Source organism: Drosophila subpulchrella, chromosome 2R (assembly GCF_014743375.2).
Source record: "Drosophila subpulchrella strain 33 F10 #4 breed RU33 chromosome 2R, RU_Dsub_v1.1 Primary Assembly, whole genome shotgun sequence".
Taxonomy (NCBI): domain Eukaryota; kingdom Metazoa; phylum Arthropoda; class Insecta; order Diptera; family Drosophilidae; genus Drosophila; species Drosophila subpulchrella.
The window spans coordinates 1268869-1286092 of NC_050611.1; the positions used below are offsets into that span (position 1 = coordinate 1268869).

The 17224-nt window shown below is 43.0% G+C and overlaps 5 protein-coding genes across 5 annotated transcripts; 3 read left to right on the forward strand and 2 right to left on the reverse strand.

Moving 5' to 3' along the window:
* The first annotated feature begins 43 nt into the window (after window positions 1-43).
* LOC119551324 (potassium channel subfamily K member 15) lies at window positions 44-6521 on the forward strand. The gene is made up of 7 exons (XM_037860619.1): window positions 44-495; window positions 4587-5032; window positions 5093-5444; window positions 5504-5733; window positions 5794-5920; window positions 6041-6142; window positions 6199-6521. The coding sequence occupies exons 2-7, from the start codon at window positions 4728-4730 to the stop codon at window positions 6268-6270; spliced, it is 1188 nt and encodes a 395-aa protein (XP_037716547.1). The 5' UTR covers window positions 44-495; window positions 4587-4727; the 3' UTR covers window positions 6271-6521.
* LOC119551326 lies at window positions 6439-7958 on the reverse strand. Its single transcript, XM_037860620.1, has 2 exons — window positions 7829-7958; window positions 6439-7769 (listed from the first exon to the last, which is right to left on the reverse strand). The coding sequence occupies exon 2, from the start codon at window positions 7709-7711 to the stop codon at window positions 6575-6577; it is 1137 nt and encodes a 378-aa protein (XP_037716548.1). The 5' UTR covers window positions 7712-7769; window positions 7829-7958; the 3' UTR covers window positions 6439-6574.
* A 235-nt stretch (window positions 7959-8193) lies between these two features.
* On the forward strand, window positions 8194-11943 carry LOC119549238 (calcium permeable stress-gated cation channel 1). The gene is made up of 3 exons (XM_037857137.1): window positions 8194-8338; window positions 9019-9941; window positions 10001-11943. Exons 2-3 carry the CDS (start codon window positions 9036-9038, stop codon window positions 11369-11371), a joined length of 2277 nt encoding a protein of 758 aa, XP_037713065.1. The 5' UTR covers window positions 8194-8338; window positions 9019-9035; the 3' UTR covers window positions 11372-11943.
* Window positions 11730-15751, reverse strand: LOC119549237 (cullin-4A). The gene is made up of 11 exons (XM_037857136.1): window positions 15445-15751; window positions 14958-15372; window positions 14654-14898; window positions 14132-14592; window positions 13893-14079; window positions 13641-13833; window positions 13442-13578; window positions 12998-13387; window positions 12654-12932; window positions 12442-12594; window positions 11730-12380 (listed from the first exon to the last, which is right to left on the reverse strand). The coding sequence occupies exons 2-11, from the start codon at window positions 15280-15282 to the stop codon at window positions 12285-12287; spliced, it is 2466 nt and encodes an 821-aa protein (XP_037713064.1). The 5' UTR covers window positions 15283-15372; window positions 15445-15751; the 3' UTR covers window positions 11730-12284.
* An 18-nt stretch (window positions 15752-15769) lies between these two features.
* On the forward strand, window positions 15770-16667 carry LOC119549244. The gene is made up of 2 exons (XM_037857143.1): window positions 15770-15884; window positions 15988-16667. The coding sequence occupies exon 2, from the start codon at window positions 16017-16019 to the stop codon at window positions 16482-16484; it is 468 nt and encodes a 155-aa protein (XP_037713071.1). The 5' UTR covers window positions 15770-15884; window positions 15988-16016; the 3' UTR covers window positions 16485-16667.
* The last annotated feature ends 557 nt before the right edge of the window (window positions 16668-17224 follow it).

The window sequence follows — 17224 nt, forward strand, 5'->3', positions numbered from 1 at the left end:
CTATAAATACGAGTGCGAGTATGGGTTTTAGTGGGCAGCGGAACGTCGAGCAGCGCGCACGGCCGGCGAATGAGGCACTTGCTCCGGAATCGCATTCGGCATCGGGAAACGGGCGGAGATGGCTAGATGAAGTCAAGTGCGGTGGGGTTAAAAATAAACAAGACACGCGAAACAAGCCAAGAAGTTATTCTGTGCAGATCAGCCGGAATCGCATCGGAAAACTCGGGAAAATCTGTAAAATAGCTTGAAGAAGGAATTTCGTGGCGTGCGTTGAATAACACTGATAAAACAATATACAGAGCGCGCAAACATAAATAATATTCCACATGCATAGTTCGGAAATACATCAGCTGCTAAAATAAACGGAGCAACCGAACCGAAGCACCAACAACAACAGCCAACCGATTCGCCGCCCATGACGTCACGGATGAGCATCTGGCAAGGAGCACCAATAGCATCACCAACAGCATCATAACGAACTGAAATAATAAACAGGTTCGTGATCCTTAAAAATGACCACCAAATGGATTTTACTACAGCCACTTGGCCGCTAAGAAATTGAAAAGTACCGGTTAAAAATCAATAGCAAAACCTCGAATGAAAATCGTTTTTTGTGCTTGGTTTATTTACAAAACTTTTAAACAAAAAATTTAAAATATTTTGAAGTGTTTCAATAAATAAAATAAATTCAGACAAGAATGTATTCAAGTGTTTTCCATTGATCTGATGAATGGGCTTTTCTGAATAAACAACTTAATTTATTTAAACATCCCATACTGCTTCTAATGTACATTTGTTTTATTCAAATAAAACAAATTTTGTATGATCCAATTTAAGCACATGGAGAAGTAAGAAGGTAAAATAAGTTTATCTACTCTAAGTACAGACGTTTATAAATTGCAATAAATTAATTATGTAATCAGAAAATAGAGACCTGTCTGAATCAACCGTGTTCCATACGTTTTTTGTTTTAAAACATTTTTACAGCCTCAGATTACACTAGTTTCCAAAATATTATTTTTAAAATTTTTAAAGAAGGTAGTTCCTGGTAGAGTTGGAACCCTAAATCACAAAAAAGAAGTCAAGAATGTTTTTATGGAAGTTTTTTTTAAAGACTAAGCAAATAAATAAACAATACTTTCATTAATAACAATAATTTCGAATACATATACTGAAAATAGTGTAAAAAGTGAGTATTTGTAATTCTTATACGATTATAAATAGTTGTTACCGATTATTCTTACAACGTTAAAAACAATAGTTTTACATCACTGTCTAAGGGGACTAAATTAAACCCCCTTACGTTAATCAATACTGAAACTCAAATTTCAGGCGCGAAGCCTTTACCGGCGTAATATTGCAAATTTAAAAAAAACAATCAAATTTATTTTAAATTTATTTAGATTAAAATATATATATATATATATATATAGATCACAAAAACATGTTTTTTTTAAAAATTGTCTTAAAAAACAGTATAGACTTATTTTTTGCAATCCATCACCCTTCTTGGACTATTTTGGCTGTAAGCTAATTAATTCATTCATCAAATATTTTCTTTTCATATAAAAGATTCTAAATGACTGACAGTTTCATTTTATAATTTAAAATGAATCTCTTGATACAAAAAAACAAACTCTCTTCTACAGAAAATGAATCAATTACATTAATGTACCTCTTTAAAAAAATACTTGGCTTTTCAATTCTTGCGTTGGGAACCACAAAACAAGAATAAACATAAAAATTCTTAGGTGGCCAAAAATTCCTGCGGTGAAATGTGGTCTCTTTTCAGATTCCAAAATTTTTTTTATTTTATTTGTCATTATAATTGTATCTTCGCAATGGTTCGAATCATCTCGAAGTGTTTTAAGACATATATCCATTGGTACATTGAACTCGTATTCATATGTTTAAGTAAGATCACGGATGTGATCAAAAGGTATTGTTAATTTAAATGATGCCCTACTTTTGGGCCATGGAAATTCAATTTCGAGTGGTCGGCAATATTTTTATGTGGTTTCTTTCCGATAGGAATAAACCTCACAATTCACCCGGCATGCAGAAACAGAAACTCGATACGCAACCAATTCTCCCATTCTGCGGTCAATGCTCGAAAATTAGTTTTTGACTCGCACACGTTCTTGGTTCGGTTCTGTGCCGATCTGTCATGTCAATTAGGATGCTGGCCATCAATGTGCGGTGATGATGTCGTCGCCGTAATTTCTTATTTTCCATGCCAGCCAGCTTTTCACCGAATTTTCACCATAATTAAATTTTAAAATCTGCTCTCGTGTAGCCGCTGACACTTAACATTCTGGGGCTGTCTGTCATATTTAAGCAATTCTTGCTTTCAATTTTCCTCTTGCGTGGCAAATTAAATGTTGAGAATTAATTGTGCAAGTGTGCTGGCTGAAGGACCTGCATGGTATGGCACCAAAGATTGGCAGAACACTCGGCAATATTTACAAAAAACAATTCAGGGCACCTGCATGAGGTAATAGCTATGTAAACATAAGTCAGGAAAGTGTTTGCAATCAATGTCGTCATCTCTCGCATAAACAAAATTACAGAGACATGACGCAATTTAGTTGCTAGCTAAAAGGCAACTCGTTTGGCCAAATGGAAAATTGGAAAAAGGCCACTTCCAAGAAGCAGACAGAATGCTTAACTTAACAGCATCTAAATTAAATTATTCGATACTAATTTTTTTTGCCTACAGACCCCCTTTTTTCAAGGCAGATCTGATCTGCACACAATACATTAGCCGGCCGTTTCCTGGGCTTTTCGCTTTGATCTTTTCGTTAATCTTCGGATTCGGGTTAGAATGTCTTAAAAATTTTCAGAGCAATTATAATTAAAACTTTTGATGCTATGGGAAACAGACATTTCGAGCTAATGAGTGTACGTCTAAACGGAAAATGACTTTATTGCCGCTGGCCAAAAATATCGCGCCAAACTCGCCCGAAGTGCATTTTAATTGCCGGCCACAAAATGCGCTCGGTCTTGGCCAGAATCTCCCTGTTCGTCACCCTCATTGCTTAATTGCATCAAAAACATAAACAGTGGGCATGTTTTTTATGTCAGTCCAGCCCCTTCGGTTCGCCCTGCGAAAAGCATCCATCCATAATGTGTTTTCCTTCCGAGGTTTTGTGTATTTTCATTGGAACACACGCATTGAACCACGCTGGCGGGTTTTTAGTTTGTGTTTGTTTTGTGTTTGGATTTTTAAATTATGTATATGTTTTCGCCTGTAAATATGGCAGACATCAATTGCAAATCGATATTAATTTATGCCCGCTGGCAGAGTGCCTGCCAGATTGAGCAAATCAATAAAAATATACATTTGCCTACCTGCCCGATTTCCACCGATAGATATGCTGTGCGAATGCGTGAGATCGAGGTGGGCAGATTCTGATTCCAAGGCTAATGAGACCGTGGATCGGGGAAATACGGCGGCCACAAATCAAGCAAATGACTGTCGGTCCCCGTCCAGAACAGAAGTTTATAAAAATAATGCCCCAATGAACTCGTATTTCACACCCACTTAATAAAACCCTAAAAAAAGATTGAAAACCAAACAAAAACAAGCAGCGTTTGGCAACCGCAGACGGCGGATAGGATCGTTAGGAACTTTCCAATTTGACGCCACGGCTACGCCATCAATTCTCGAATATAGACGAGTGTCATCCTCCGGCCACGCGAGAAATTTGAAATGCCACACACAAACGATCCGTGGGGATGGGATGAGTCGCGATGAGAGGAGATGATGTGACTGTTCCATAGACCAGCTGCCAAGATTGTAGTCCAATAACTCATGTTCATGCTGGCCATTTATTAGAGAACATAGAACACACTGTATTAAAAATAAAAATCCATTCATGCTGCTAAGCGATTTCGCATTTTACTTCTCTCGAAAATGTCCGCAAACAGTCACGGCGAATGAGTTACATGCAATTTCAGAATTTTCGACATCCCAGGGTGGAGATAATCATCTCAAGTTAAAGTTAAATACCATCAATTATGTTAAAGGTACAACAATATGTATTTTCGGTGGGAATTTTTTTAAATTTATTGATTTGAAATTCCGTAACACAATAATTTGTCAATATGTCATTTTAATGTGCGTGCTTTCATTTTAAAATCCCAATTTTTAAGACATTTCGTTTTAATCAAGAAAAGTGGAATTTGAAAAAAAGAATTGTAACAAGTCGATGGAAAGTTTTTTAAAATGTATTCATTTTTAAAACATTTTGTTTAAATCAAGAAAATAGAATTTAAAAGATATACAAGTTATATCAAGCCTTATGGCGGAACTAAAAGTTTTAGCGATGAATTTTCGGATTTGGTTTTATAGAAACGATATTGTTTTAACAGCAAATTTATTACAATGTCTTATCCAAGCATGGGTGAAGATCGTATATTTCGCGATAATCCCGAATAATGAAAATAAACCACCCACATAACAAATCTTCTTTGAGAAGATTTATGCCGCCGAACACTTTGATAATATAGCAATGTAGCGGGTTCCTTGTTTATTTACCACTCTGCGTTTGAGAACCAGGTAAACTAATTGTGGATATTTTTAGCGATAGGTAGCCGGAAATCCTTCAAGTCGTCATCGATGCGAGTGTCGGACCAGACCCGAGCATGTCCAGGCGAACGCCAGTGGAAGGCCAATCGAAACCGGAACCGGAACTAAAACCGAAACGGAAGCGAGCCGCCAAGACATGTCCTCGCGACGGAGCTCCTTCCGAAGAAGGGAGAAGCCCGCCTTCGAGCGCTTCAAGGACCACTGCCGCCACTTCACGGCTTTCATGTTCAGCAACGTGGGCATCATCCTACTGGTCACATTCTACATAATCGGAGGAGCCTTCATATTCCAGGGCATCGAGATATTCGAGTACGAGCGTCTTAAGTCCGAGAAGCCCCATCGCTTCATTGCACGGAACTTTAGCGGGGAGTGCCTGACGCGGATCTGGGAGCTTACGGCGGAGAACATAAGCTTCTTCGACCACCATGCCTACAGGAGGCGGTAAGTCATCCAGGATTCCAGTATATAAGGAAGTGTCTCTAATTAAATGTAATTCCTCAGGGTTAACGATGCGCTGCTGGACTACCAGCGGGCCATAGTGAAGAAGCAGCTGAAGGGACCCGACGTGGAGCAGTGGAGTTTCTCAGGCGCCGTCCTTTTTTCGCTGACCGTGATCACGACCATCGGGTATGGGAATATTACGCCCCAATCCGAGTGGGGAAAGCTGGTGACCATTTTGTACGCAATCATTGGCATGCCCCTGTTCCTGCTCTACCTGTCCAACATTGGAGATGTCCTGGCCAAGTCCTTCAAGTGGGTATACTCCAAGGTGTGCCTGTGTCGAATATGTCCCGGCGTGGCCAAGCGTCGGATTATCCGCGAGAGACGAAAAATGCGCCAGTTGGCCAGAGCGGTTGGTTGAAAGCAACTTTCATTTTTTCGTATCCTTTAAAATCCTTTAACTACCTGCAGCTGCAAATGCACGACATGGAGAACGCCCGGGGCAGCAGCAGTTACACCAGCACCAGTAGCACCACCACCTCCAACAGCAGTAGTAGTGACTATACAAAGAGTTCCCGACAGAGCTCCAGTCTGGTGGATATTCCGTACACAGAGTCTGACTCGGATATCGAGCGGGAAATTCGAGGTAGCACGGATGAGATCACGGTTCCAGTCACTGTCTGCATATTCGTTATGGTCGGGTAGGAGAAACTGCATCTTATAGTGAACCCGAGAATTCTTACAAATCCTTCTCACTTCAGATATATCCTTTGGGGTGCCCTGCTCTTCGGACGTTGGGAAGACTGGAACTATCTAGATGGCAGCTACTTCTGCCTTATATCGCTCAGCAGCATTGGATTTGGAGATCTGGTGCCAGGTGATCGGGTGGTAAGATATTCTATACTAAACAAATTGTAAATGATTTTTAAATCGAATAACATTTCATTTACAAGAGATATATAAATCAAAATAATTATAATTGCTCCTTGAACATATTTTACCCTCCAGATAACTGCCGATAAAGATAAGGTGGAGGTCAGCTTCATTCTCTGTGCCATGTATCTACTTCTTGGCATGGCCGTGATTGCCATGTGCTTCAATCTGATGCAGGTAAATGGGAAATCAGTTACCATTCTCCAATTTCTAACGCACGTTCTTTTTTTCAGGAGCAGGTCGTCCACAATATAAGGGCCATCAAGCGGGGATTCAAAGCCTGCTTTCGATGCCGCAGCTCTTAGGAGGCTAAATAGCTACCCGCTTACAAAGATGTCTTGTGGTACAAAATCATATTATTATTCACCATTAATGTAGGCTCCTCCCCTAGGATAGCTTAATTTATAACTGTACATATATCTAGACAGAATGTGTTCCTTTTTTGGTAAATGTATAATACTTGTAAACATAAATGGAGATCTAAGTAGGTTTATTTGTAGTATTCTGTTTAATCTGAATGGCAAGAATATACATGCATTTTGATTACTGTCTAAAAGTCTGGACGAATACGTCGAGATGATTCTAGGGACTAGAATACGCAACGGGTCTTTAGACTAGCTTGCTCTTCAGGGACAACGCGCATCTCGGTTTCTGGTTCCGCTCCATCCGCTTTTGCCTGGCCACCATGGCCTTAACCTCTCGATCCATTTTCAGCGGCGAGGCAACCGCGATCTCTGCGTAATTGGGTAACGTGGTGCATACCTTGTTCGCACAGGACTTCTGGAATTGTTTGATGAGATCTTCAGACATGTTGCGTATGCACGGATTGGTTAACAAGTCAAAGGCTGTGACTTTTAGGGCCTCAAACTGCTTCCGTGTCTTCCCAGTCACCTGCTTTCGAATGATTTTGTTCATTGAAACGGGCGCACTGCACAATTTGTTGGGATCGCGTACGTCCAGGGTCTTTTTGGTGTCTACTATCAGTTTGCGATGGCGCACCTCCAGCCTCATGGTGGGACTGGGCACCTTGGTGGAGGATGCCGTCGCATTCTTTTTTTTCTTTAGGAGGGGTGACCAGGTGGGTGTCGGCTTTGCTTTGCCGGCGATGCCCCCCTTTTTTCGGGCATAGGTCCGTACGGGTGGAATCTTGGGTGTAGACTTGTTCAGTCCAGTTTCCTTTGATTGAACATTAGCCAGGCTCATACGGGAGAGGACTGGTGGGGAGACCTTTGTCCCAGAGAGTCTTTCGCTTTGGTAAACTGGCAGTTGAGGATCAGGCGAATGCAGGCGAGGGCTCTTGGATGCCGGCTCCTGGCAGAGCATCTCGCCCATGTCCACTTCACCCAGTGAAGTCAGCTGAAATGGTCGGCAGCGCGGTATCTCGGGAGTCAGCTGCGGGACGACGTTCTCCTTGTCAGCCCAAGCTCGCGAAAAGGACGAACTCGACGGGGTGCTTTTGGCAAGTGGGGTTGAAAGGTTAACATCGAAAAGGGAGCGCCGCAAAGGGCTCTTCGAACTACAAGGCCTTGTGCCCATGTCGCCCTTCAAGGAATCAGTTAACATCCTGCTCTCTTGGCAGCATCTTCGATTCGGGATGATGTTCTGAAAGGTTATCCGACCCCCGACAATCTGCGGCATGAACAGCTCACTATCGAAGCCCGGACACTCTACCAGGACAACATTCTTGCCGGAAAGCAGCTGGATCTTGAACTGGATCTTCAACTCCTTCGATGGTGCAGGTTGCATGATGAAGATTTGGTTGGGTGATAAAAACGCAGTAAAAGTCTTGAAAATGTGTGTTTGTCTGTGAAAGGCAAAGAGATTAAGAACTAAAAACTGTTCCTTAATGTCATTTTGACGTACCACACGATGAAAAGTAAAACTCGCTGTCAACTGCGCCAAAAACAAATGGTAATAAGCATATTTCGATTGAGTTACGAATAAAAACAACTGAGATCCTCCACAACGCCAGGGCTAAAAAAACACAGGGTTGCATTGGATCCTTACGGATAGAGTTGGTGGTGGTGAGTTTTGAATACGATATGTTGCTTTCAAAATGTAATGCATTTAATGTAATTTTAATATACTTAAACAAAATATATTTAAAAAAGGCTTACCTAAATTCAAAAATATTTAATAACTTACAATAAATTAGCTTGCACACGACTACCCCTAATGCTCAAAACTTTCGATAGTTAACAGAGCCCTATCGATAAATGTCAGTAAAATGCATTGAGGGGAGCGAAAGGCAGTTATTCCGTTTTTTACGACACAAAGCTGAATTTATTGATGTGCAACTGAGGAAACTCAAAGCTGATGTTTAATGCAAAGTTAAACAAAAAGATTCACTGGAAATAAGGAATTTCATTGAAGGTATGCTGTGGATTGTTTTGTAACCGCCAAGTGAAGAAAGTGAATAACAGTCTAAAACACACAAACACACTGGCATTTAATCTGTGAAAAATAATTAAATAAGTATATTGGACCAGTGGCTTTCTTTTGTTGCATTTTGCACAATTGCCACGCGACAGACAATGTCGAAAATGGCTCTTTGATGATTCATTTCGAAGACAAAACGCAAAAAGGGAGGTGGACCAACATGACGTAGTGCTTCTTCCCCCCACAAACAACCACCCCCTTTCAGGTTGCCTCATGCCCACAAAAACATGTTTTATTCGCCTATTATCTCATTCCTAAAACTGACTTACTTCTTTGTTGCTGTTTCTTCTGTTTTCGCTCCTAAAGATACCGTATCTGTTATATACGAAGTGGTTACTTTTAAATAGGCTAATCTGTGGCCTTAGGGCTCTGCCCGCCAGCATCTGCATCTGCGGTCTGTGGACTTTGTTTAGTTTGACCGAGTGACCCAAAAAGATCACTCTGCCTTGAGGGCACTGGAATAATCCTATCAGCTGGGTCTGGGTGCTGATTGGATACCAGAGGTCGGGGTTTTCCCACGGCCTTATCAGCAGATCAGCTGTGTTGATATCAGGGCCTTATTGGTAGCTTCCAAAACAATCAACTAATGGCTTCTGATTTCTTTGTGTTTTCAGTGATTCACCCGCTGGCCATGTCGGACAACGGCAATGCTTCCTACTGCCAAGCAGTAAGTAATCGCACCTCGTTCTTCACCACCGCCTACAATGGCATTCCGGAAACCCTGATTCTGAACACCATCTTCTGGATTCTGCTGATCCTTCTGTTTACGACTCTGCGACACCAGGCGGGTGACTTTGGTCGCCTGGCGCTGGTCAACAGCAATGGGAGCAAAAAGCGCTGGACAGAGATCTTCTATTCGCGGGCCGCCAGTGTGGTCGATCCCCAGCCGAGCACCTCAACTCAGGTGTCGCCTAGGCCAAGCGCCACCTCCCAGGCGATCGCCGACTCCACGCCTTTATCACCCATTCAGCCCGAGGAGGGTCTTTTCGGTTGGATCAAAGTCACCCTGAAGCTGCGCAAGGAGACCATCCTGCTGCACACTGGACCGGATGCCGTGCATTACCTGTCCTTTCAGCTGCACCTGATGGCCGTCATGGCTCTGGTGACCATCATTTCGCTGGTCGTTATTCTTCCGGTCAACTTCTTCAACGGTCCCAAGGAAAACCCTTACGACGTGAATGCCTTTGGTCGCACTACAATGGCGAATCTCTCGCCAAATTCGGCGTGGCTTTGGGTGCACACGATCATCACCATTCTTTATATTCCGCTCGTGGTACTCATCATGCGGAGAGCCTCGGGACGGAATGCCTTTAAGAAGGCCGCCACCCGCACCATTATGATATCCAACATATCGTCCAGCGATCGTAACAAGACCGTGGTGCGGAACTACATGCAGGAGCTCTTCCCGGACGTCACCATCGAGAACGTGTCGATAGCGTACAACATTTCACGACTTTATGTAAGAAACGCAGAGTTCGAGCGAGTTCACGATGCGAGATTGTACTGCGAACATCATAGGAATAGAGATACTTTGATGGTAAGTTTATTTACCCCAATTTTAAATGCCATCAGTATCTTATAATGTTCTTCACGCAGGCCAAACCCGACATGTGTTCCTGCAAAAAGGAAAATGCTTATGAGTACTATCAAAGAGAGGAGCGTAAGTTATCTGGGGATGTGGCCCGTCTGCGCGCTTCCACGATGAATGAGCCCCTGGACATTGCGTTTATTACTGTGTCCACAGTGCAAGAGGCGCAGAATATTGTTACCCACTTCACACCGGGTACCTACCGCCAATGGCACCTGGTGTTCGCTCCGTCACCGGATGATCTCTTCTGGGAGAACTTGAATGTGAACAAAAGCCACTGGTATTTGAAGTTCTTTTGCGTGAACGCAGTGCTCTTTCTGGTTCTCTTCTTTCTCTCCACGCCGGCCATTATAGTAAGCCTTCTCAACAGCCGACCATGGATAAAGGAAACGGAAAGCAAGATCTCGCCGCTTGTATCTGATTTCCTGCCCACATTGATGCTCTGGACCCTGTCGGCGCTGATGCCCGTGATTGTGGCCATTTCGGACAAGTGGATGCGGCACTACACACGCTCCAAACAGAACTATTCGATCATGACAAAGTGCTTTGGCTATCTGCTTATGATGATTATGATTCTGCCTTCCCTTGGACTGACTTCCGCCCAGGCGCTACTGGAATGGGGATTTACTAACCAGACTGAGCGCTGGCAATGCATTTTCTTGCCTGAACGTGGCTCCTTCTATATAAACTACATCATTACGGCGGCCTTTATTGGAACTGCGTTGGAGCTGTTGCGCTTCCCGGAGCTGATTGTCTACATTTGGTCATTGCTAAAGGCTAAATCCAAGGCCGAAACGCCGTACATTCGCAAGGCAATCCTAATCGAGTTTCCCTTCGGAACGCACTACGCCTGGACCACGCTCGTTTTTACCATAGCCATTGTCTACAGCGTGGCCTGCCCGCTGATCATGCCTTTCGCCATGATATACATCTGCCTGAAGCACTTCGTGGATCGCCACAACCTCTATTTTGCCTACGGACCATCAAACATGATCTCTCGCAAGGGCGGAAAGATCCACTCGACAGCAGTAACGATGACCAAGTTCTCGGTAGTGATCTTGGTGCTGGTCATGGCCATGATATGTTACATCCGCGGCGATGATGGCATGGCCCGCTTCCTGCTGCTCATCATCAGTCTGGCCATTACCCTCACTCTGTTCACTTTTATGTCACCAATCAAACGATGCGCTGCCACGCGGCGGCCAAGCATTGTGGAGATTGCCGGTCCGGCACCGATCTACGTTCCCGATGTGCTTAAAGACAATGGAGTAAGGACCAGCAGTGTTCGACCCTCAGTAGCAGGATTTGGGGGCTACGGCTCCGACAGCGTTTCCGAGTACGATAGCTCGCAGTACAGCGTCAACAGTGTGGAGGCGTAAATAGTATTAGCGTCGGGAGACCCTACATTTATTTTTGTAAAATATCTATAGAAGCCACTGAGAACTTTGCAAGTTGACGGCTTTAATTTGCATACGAATGAATGACAGGAGGAAAACAGCAAGATAATTTGTGATACCTAGACCAGCCTCAATGTCGATTTTGATATGTCCCTTGCACGCAAACGCGATTGCAATATTTATTTCTGATGTGTATATAATCTAACTAATTTTCCAATTTTATCTGTAACAACTGTACATACTATATTTCTTTGCTAAATGCTTAACAAAGAGCTTCATGCTAATTTTCGAAACAGTAATGCTGTTAATATTTTACAAATGAAACACACAGTGCATTATATTATTTCACGTAATTTTTTTATTTATGATAAATAAAAAACTATTAAGTTTATGCGTATCTCTTTTGCATACAGAGTTACGAGTACGAGTTATAATTATTTTAATATTTCCTTTAGAAAATTAGCCTGCAAGTGTCACTTCTATTGTTAATTGAAGGAGAACTATCAATTAAAAGTAAACGAAATACAATTAGTCCAATAAATGAGTTTATTGAACACTTGGTTCTTTTTTCGGGTTGACGACAATTTTATATTGCTGGACCTTTCTACTTTCCGATGGCGATGACCTCTTCCAAGGGGCACGGCTCGTAAATTATCTGCTTAATTGATAAGGTAACTTACAAAAAGAACTGTAGCAACTATACTACCATTAGCTGGGGGATTGTTCAACGATCTAGTTATAGAAGAAACAAAATTACAGCTGAAAAATCTTCTGAACATCGCTGAACGGACCAGGGACACTCCAAAAACTTCATTAGACTGTTAGTATGTATGCGTATGGTATAGAACGAGTTACAATCGAATCGGTGTTCGGAGTTCACAGAAGCTGCGGCCATTTATGCCACATAGTTGTATTGATTTTGATTATCCTTGTCCCGCTCCATATAGTCGCGATCGATGAGCGACTCGATACGCTTTTTTAAGTCAGCGGGCTGCAATATAAACAAGCTTGTTAGGCCTAGGCTGCTAAAAATAGGAATGTCTAATATCTACCTTGACGGGGAAGGTCAGCTGGTTGAACAGCTCGGTGATGAGTAGATTGTGGCTTAGCGTTTTCCGCATTTTCATAATTCGCACAATAGCCGCATCTATTTGATACTGACGATCCTGGAAAACTCGCTCTTCCGTCGCCTTTTGCTCCTCGTTCTGGGGAATATAGGATAAATAAGCCTTTTGAAATATCAACCATAGTCTTTGGTACTCACCGTCTCCTTCATCTGTATTTGGTTGATCTTGATTCTGAACAATTTGTTTGTGAACTCATTGTTGAAGTCGAACTGATCGCCATCTAAAATTTCGCGACCTTTCGGTGTTTTCGTTATAACGCGGGCGCGACCACAAGCCAGAGATTGAAGTGTCCTACGCAACTCTCCGTCCTCAATGAGGGTCGCGGCCAATATCTCCTCGTAGCTTAGAATTGGCTTATCGTTGAACAATAACAGCACAAGCGCTTGAAACAGCGAGACCAACAATTCCTTTGGACCCTATAAATAATAGTTTACCGTTAAACAAAATCTTTTGTAAAATTAAAAAGGCTATTTGTGATTACCGCATCAAACTGCGCACGCAGCATACAATTTCCCAAAGTTGGCTGCCACTGCAACTTCCGCCCGCTGTGCTTTTCCAGATAAAACTTGTTGAAAATCTGCTGCGGATTAATAAACTGTGGCGGCATTGTGACTTCCGTGGGCGCATATGTTGGCCAGTACCCCATAGTTAGAATGCTGACGCACAAGTCCAAGTTGTGGACATCGCGATTGTTGCTTAACGCGTGTCCGCGGAACGCTGTGTTGATATCCCGGCTCAACTCCATGTCCTTAAACATTCCCTCCAGCTTGGAAGTGAATCCTCCGCCGCACTCCTGTTTTAGCTTGGACAGCATACTCTTTTCGGAATCCACTGAGGCCGATTTGCCCACAAGTAGTCGTTTGGCCAAGTCCTGGAAAAGTTTTGGGCATTAGTCAAACCCGAAATACAAAAGAGACACACATACCTTTTTGTAAAACGCTTCAAATACGTCCTTGCCGTGTATAAAGCGGAACAGAACCATGATTTTATCCAGAGTCTTCTCCAACTCCTCATCGGTGGTTCCCTTGTTACCTGATCGCAGTTTCATGTCTACGTATTTAGCTAATGGAAGAGTAAAGTTACATCAAACTGTGTAAAAGGTAGTAGTAGCCATGGAGGCTTACCAATGAGTTCGGCCGGCTTGTTGGCACGCTGGTTGATAAAGAACTCAAAGGCCTCGCGCAACGAGTTTGTGAATTTCTCATTGTGCTCGAAGCAAGTGCGAACGATCACATCCATTTTATCCTTGAAATCTAGCAAGTCTTGTACCATGCTCTTATCTTTCTCAGGATCGATAACAATGGTGCGCCCCTTTTTCTGAAAGGCAAAAAAATGATTTCTGATTGTAATTAAAGAATTTTAAGAGGAACACATACCTTGATGAAACCGTTGAAGTTGCCACACAGCTCAGAGGTTCCATTTTTGACTCGACTAAGCAGGCCGTACAAAAGTGTGAGGTCGTTCAGTCTGTTGTCTTCCAACAACGAATCCAAGCCCTTTTGCAATATTGACGTTAGGTGTTCCGCGAGAAGCTCCTTTTCCACATTGTATATCAGCGGATGCCTAAGAAAAGTGCATTAGTAAAATGGTTTTATTTTTGACCGATCTAGCATACTTTGTGCTGGAGTCCAGATAGTGCCGCAAGCGCTCGTTCTCCTCCGCCAAACGCTTGTTGACGTGCTGTAAGTACTCGGGCACCTCCAGTTCCTGCATCTTGCGTTGACTCTCAGCCTTGTACAGTTGGTTGGTTGCGTCCAGGAACTTCTCCTCAAAGGAGCTGGTGTAGATCTGCAGGTCGCACAGCATGCGCACCAAACTCTTTAACAGACCTCGGTCCACGGTGGAACCCTGGCGTTCCTTTTCGATCAGCGTTAGTAAACCGTCGACGGTCCGCTTTTGGACGACGCTGTTCTGAGCAAAATGGATGCGAAAAAGGTCCAGCCCCATGTCCCAAATCGAGTGAATGGACGAGTTCTGCAGCACATAGGTCCGGTCCATGTACAAGAATATGCTGCGAATCATGATCATCTGCTGGCAGAACGAAAGCCACCAGTGGTTGATCTTTTCCAGCAAAATCTGCAATGCGATTGAGAGTGATAATTGAGCTTTTGTCTCAGCTTTCTTGGCAGCAACTTACCAGTTTGTCCATGCTCCCGCCAGTGAGCTCCTTGAGCTTAATATTGCGCTTTACGTGCTGCTCAGTCAGCTCCTTCAGTTTTGCGTACAACTGCGCATCCATCTTGTGGCTGCACATGTTCACCACCGCCTGGTAGAGCTCTTCCAGCGAATATTTTATGGGCTTCGAGAGTTGGATGGCGATAACGGCCTCCTCGAGCTTCACGTACGTGTCCTCGGAGTAGTTATCGGGCAGTGTGGGCTTAGCTAAGGGCAAAGGTTAACATCACGCAGGAGAAAAGTATTTAGATCTAGATGGAACATACCCTTGAAGTTCTTAATCACTATCTTCTTGACGTCGCCGGGCTTGCTGTTGTGTATGGCCCCCATGCGATTGAGAAGGTTTGAGGTAGTTGAAGCCGTGCGAATCTCGGCATGGCTGCCGCCCAGCTTGGAGAAGTTTGGCAGGCGCTCGCCGTTGGTAGACGCGGAGTTCATGTTTTGGGCAGCGAAGGCACTGCGGCCCAGGCTCGAGGCGGCGGCTGCGGTGGGGGCGGCGTTCTCGGCCTTCTTCAGGCAGGCGGCTATGTTCTCGGTATTCTCGTGCAGCTCAGTTGTGTCCATGGGCTTGTACTTCTTGGCAGCACTCATAGCTTTCGGACCCGGCTGCCCGCAGGCTCTCCACTCCGCTCCTGTTCGCCTGATCCTGCCCTGCTCCCGTCGCACCGGTATGGCCTGGTCCTGTCGTGGAGATTCTTCTCAGTTTGCTGGATCTATTCACACATGCAGTTTTTCAGTTGGCTAGCTTCTTACCGCTCAGAGAACTACCAGCAAGTATTCCTTGCGTTTTGTGCGACTTTTGCACTGGGGCCGACAACAAATTGGCAACTCGCGACCTCAAGGCAAAGAGACTTCTCGTGCAATTTCCGGCTGTGGATTGGTCTTTTCCGACAGTCGGCGTCCTGGTGACCAAATGGGGGTCCTTCAGCGACTGGTTGGCTATCCAAATCGAATCAACTTCGCAATTATAATTCCACGGCTACCATTATATTAGTTGCTTTTTGGTTGCATGCGGAAAATATTGCTTTATTGTAGTAGGGATGTGGATATCGGACGAATCGAACCATCGATTGGCTGCGCGAAATCGATAGCTTAGCGGGGACGACTGTTAAACGTCATGGCTGTTATCTGGGCTAACATTGTTTATCGCTGTTAGCAATACGCATTTGTTTTATCTGAAAACCAAGTTGAAGGTAAATATTGAAAATCTAACACTAATATAATTTATTTTTGTAAGCAAACACAACACACCCAACAACTAAAAGTGTTTACTTCATTTTTGTCTACGTTTTCCAGAAAATCCCTGCTAAGTAACCGCGTGTAAAATGAACACAAAACCTGACAACAAACCACCATTTAAAAAGGTGCGAAAAATAAATGGGGCAAACTTTCCAGCTAGAAGAATACCTCAAAACGTTCTGAAACGCACCCTCGAAATAACATCCAATCCCGAGGACGGTTTTTGGCTTAATAAAAGCACATCGTGCGCTCCTCCAATCAGCTATGAATTATACAGCAATGCAAGACGATCTACTACCTTTGAAAAACTACGATTGGCTCGAAACTGCCTTATGCAGCGTGACTACAAGAACCTGGCTAAAATATTGGCCTCCAATCATACCGGTGACTCTTCGTTCGAAAGAATCAGTTTCGAATTATTCATGGATATAGCAAACATTCTCCAAAAACACCCAAAACTCAACACAAAGGTTGCCAAATCCCAAGAAAAACCGACTCCTCCCAAAAGTCCCTCTGATGAGGAGGAGGAAACCATGGAAGCCCTTGAATTTTAGTTTGAACCTAACTTTACTTACACTCACAGTCCAACCAACAATTTAAAACGACTCCATTATTTTTGGTAAAAACACAACCTTATATATGTGTATATATTTAATAAGCGTTATGTTCTTCCTTTTATTTGACTTATACATAATATCAATATGTTTAAGGTTTTGCTAAATAAATACTGAAACGTGTGTACAAAATGTGTAAAAAGAAAAAGGGTGTGTGGTGTTTTAAAAAAATATGTATATACAGTTTAGATTTCCGAAATGATCATGTGTCAAACAAGTCTCGAAAGAAGACTACTTGTAAGTTGCAATAATATTTAAATACGTTTATATATATTGGGTACTTAATTGGTAACAACTTCTAGGTACAAAGGGCTTTGTTTTCCTTTTTGCAGAATTATGTTCGATTTTCTTTAATATAGCAATGGTGGATTTCGAATTACGTTCGCAATTGGGTTAGCTTGGGCATTGGTTTAGGTAAATTTATATTTTTTTTCAACGTTGTTTTATAAACTCTTCGTCAAACCATCAACAACAGATTTAGAATACTTGAGTACGAGTGTAAGCCAAGGTCCCGACCAGGTCGGGTGGGTATAGTTAGTATCTGTTTATGGCAGCATAAAGTATAAGCATACAATACATGTTTTCATCTCCTGACAATTCTTCTGACATTGAGTAACTTTTGCGCACAGCTTTTGAGGCTAAGATAAAGTTAGATTTGGATACGCTACGAATTACAGCAT

What these genes read in the sequence shown, in the direction of transcription:
- LOC119549237 (XM_037857136.1), bottom strand. Translation starts at nt 15,282, where the DNA reads ATGAGTGCTGCCAAGAAGTACAAGCCCATGGACACAACTGAGCTGCAC. An exon ending in TATCTGGACTCCAGCACAAA is followed by an intron (nt 14,080 to 14,131) that starts GTATGCTAGATC and finishes CACTTTTCTTAG; the next exon opens with GCATCCGCTGATATACAATG. An exon ending in AGCTGACCTTCCCCGTCAAG is followed by an intron (nt 12,381 to 12,441) that starts GTAGATATTAGA and finishes TTTATATTGCAG; the next exon opens with CCCGCTGACTTAAAAAAGCG.
- LOC119551326 (XM_037860620.1), bottom strand. Translation starts at nt 7,711, where the DNA reads ATGCAACCTGCACCATCGAAGGAGTTGAAGATCCAGTTCAAGATCCAG.
- LOC119551324 (XM_037860619.1), top strand. Translation starts at nt 4,728, where the DNA reads ATGTCCTCGCGACGGAGCTCCTTCCGAAGAAGGGAGAAGCCCGCCTTC. An exon ending in TGCGCCAGTTGGCCAGAGCG is followed by an intron (nt 5,445 to 5,503) that starts GTTGGTTGAAAG and finishes AACTACCTGCAG; the next exon opens with CTGCAAATGCACGACATGGA. An exon ending in TGTGCTTCAATCTGATGCAG is followed by an intron (nt 6,143 to 6,198) that starts GTAAATGGGAAA and finishes TCTTTTTTTCAG; the next exon opens with GAGCAGGTCGTCCACAATAT.
- LOC119549238 (XM_037857137.1), top strand. Translation starts at nt 9,036, where the DNA reads ATGTCGGACAACGGCAATGCTTCCTACTGCCAAGCAGTAAGTAATCGC. An exon ending in GGAATAGAGATACTTTGATG is followed by an intron (nt 9,942 to 10,000) that starts GTAAGTTTATTT and finishes TTCTTCACGCAG; the next exon opens with GCCAAACCCGACATGTGTTC.
- LOC119549244 (XM_037857143.1), top strand. Translation starts at nt 16,017, where the DNA reads ATGAACACAAAACCTGACAACAAACCACCATTTAAAAAGGTGCGAAAA.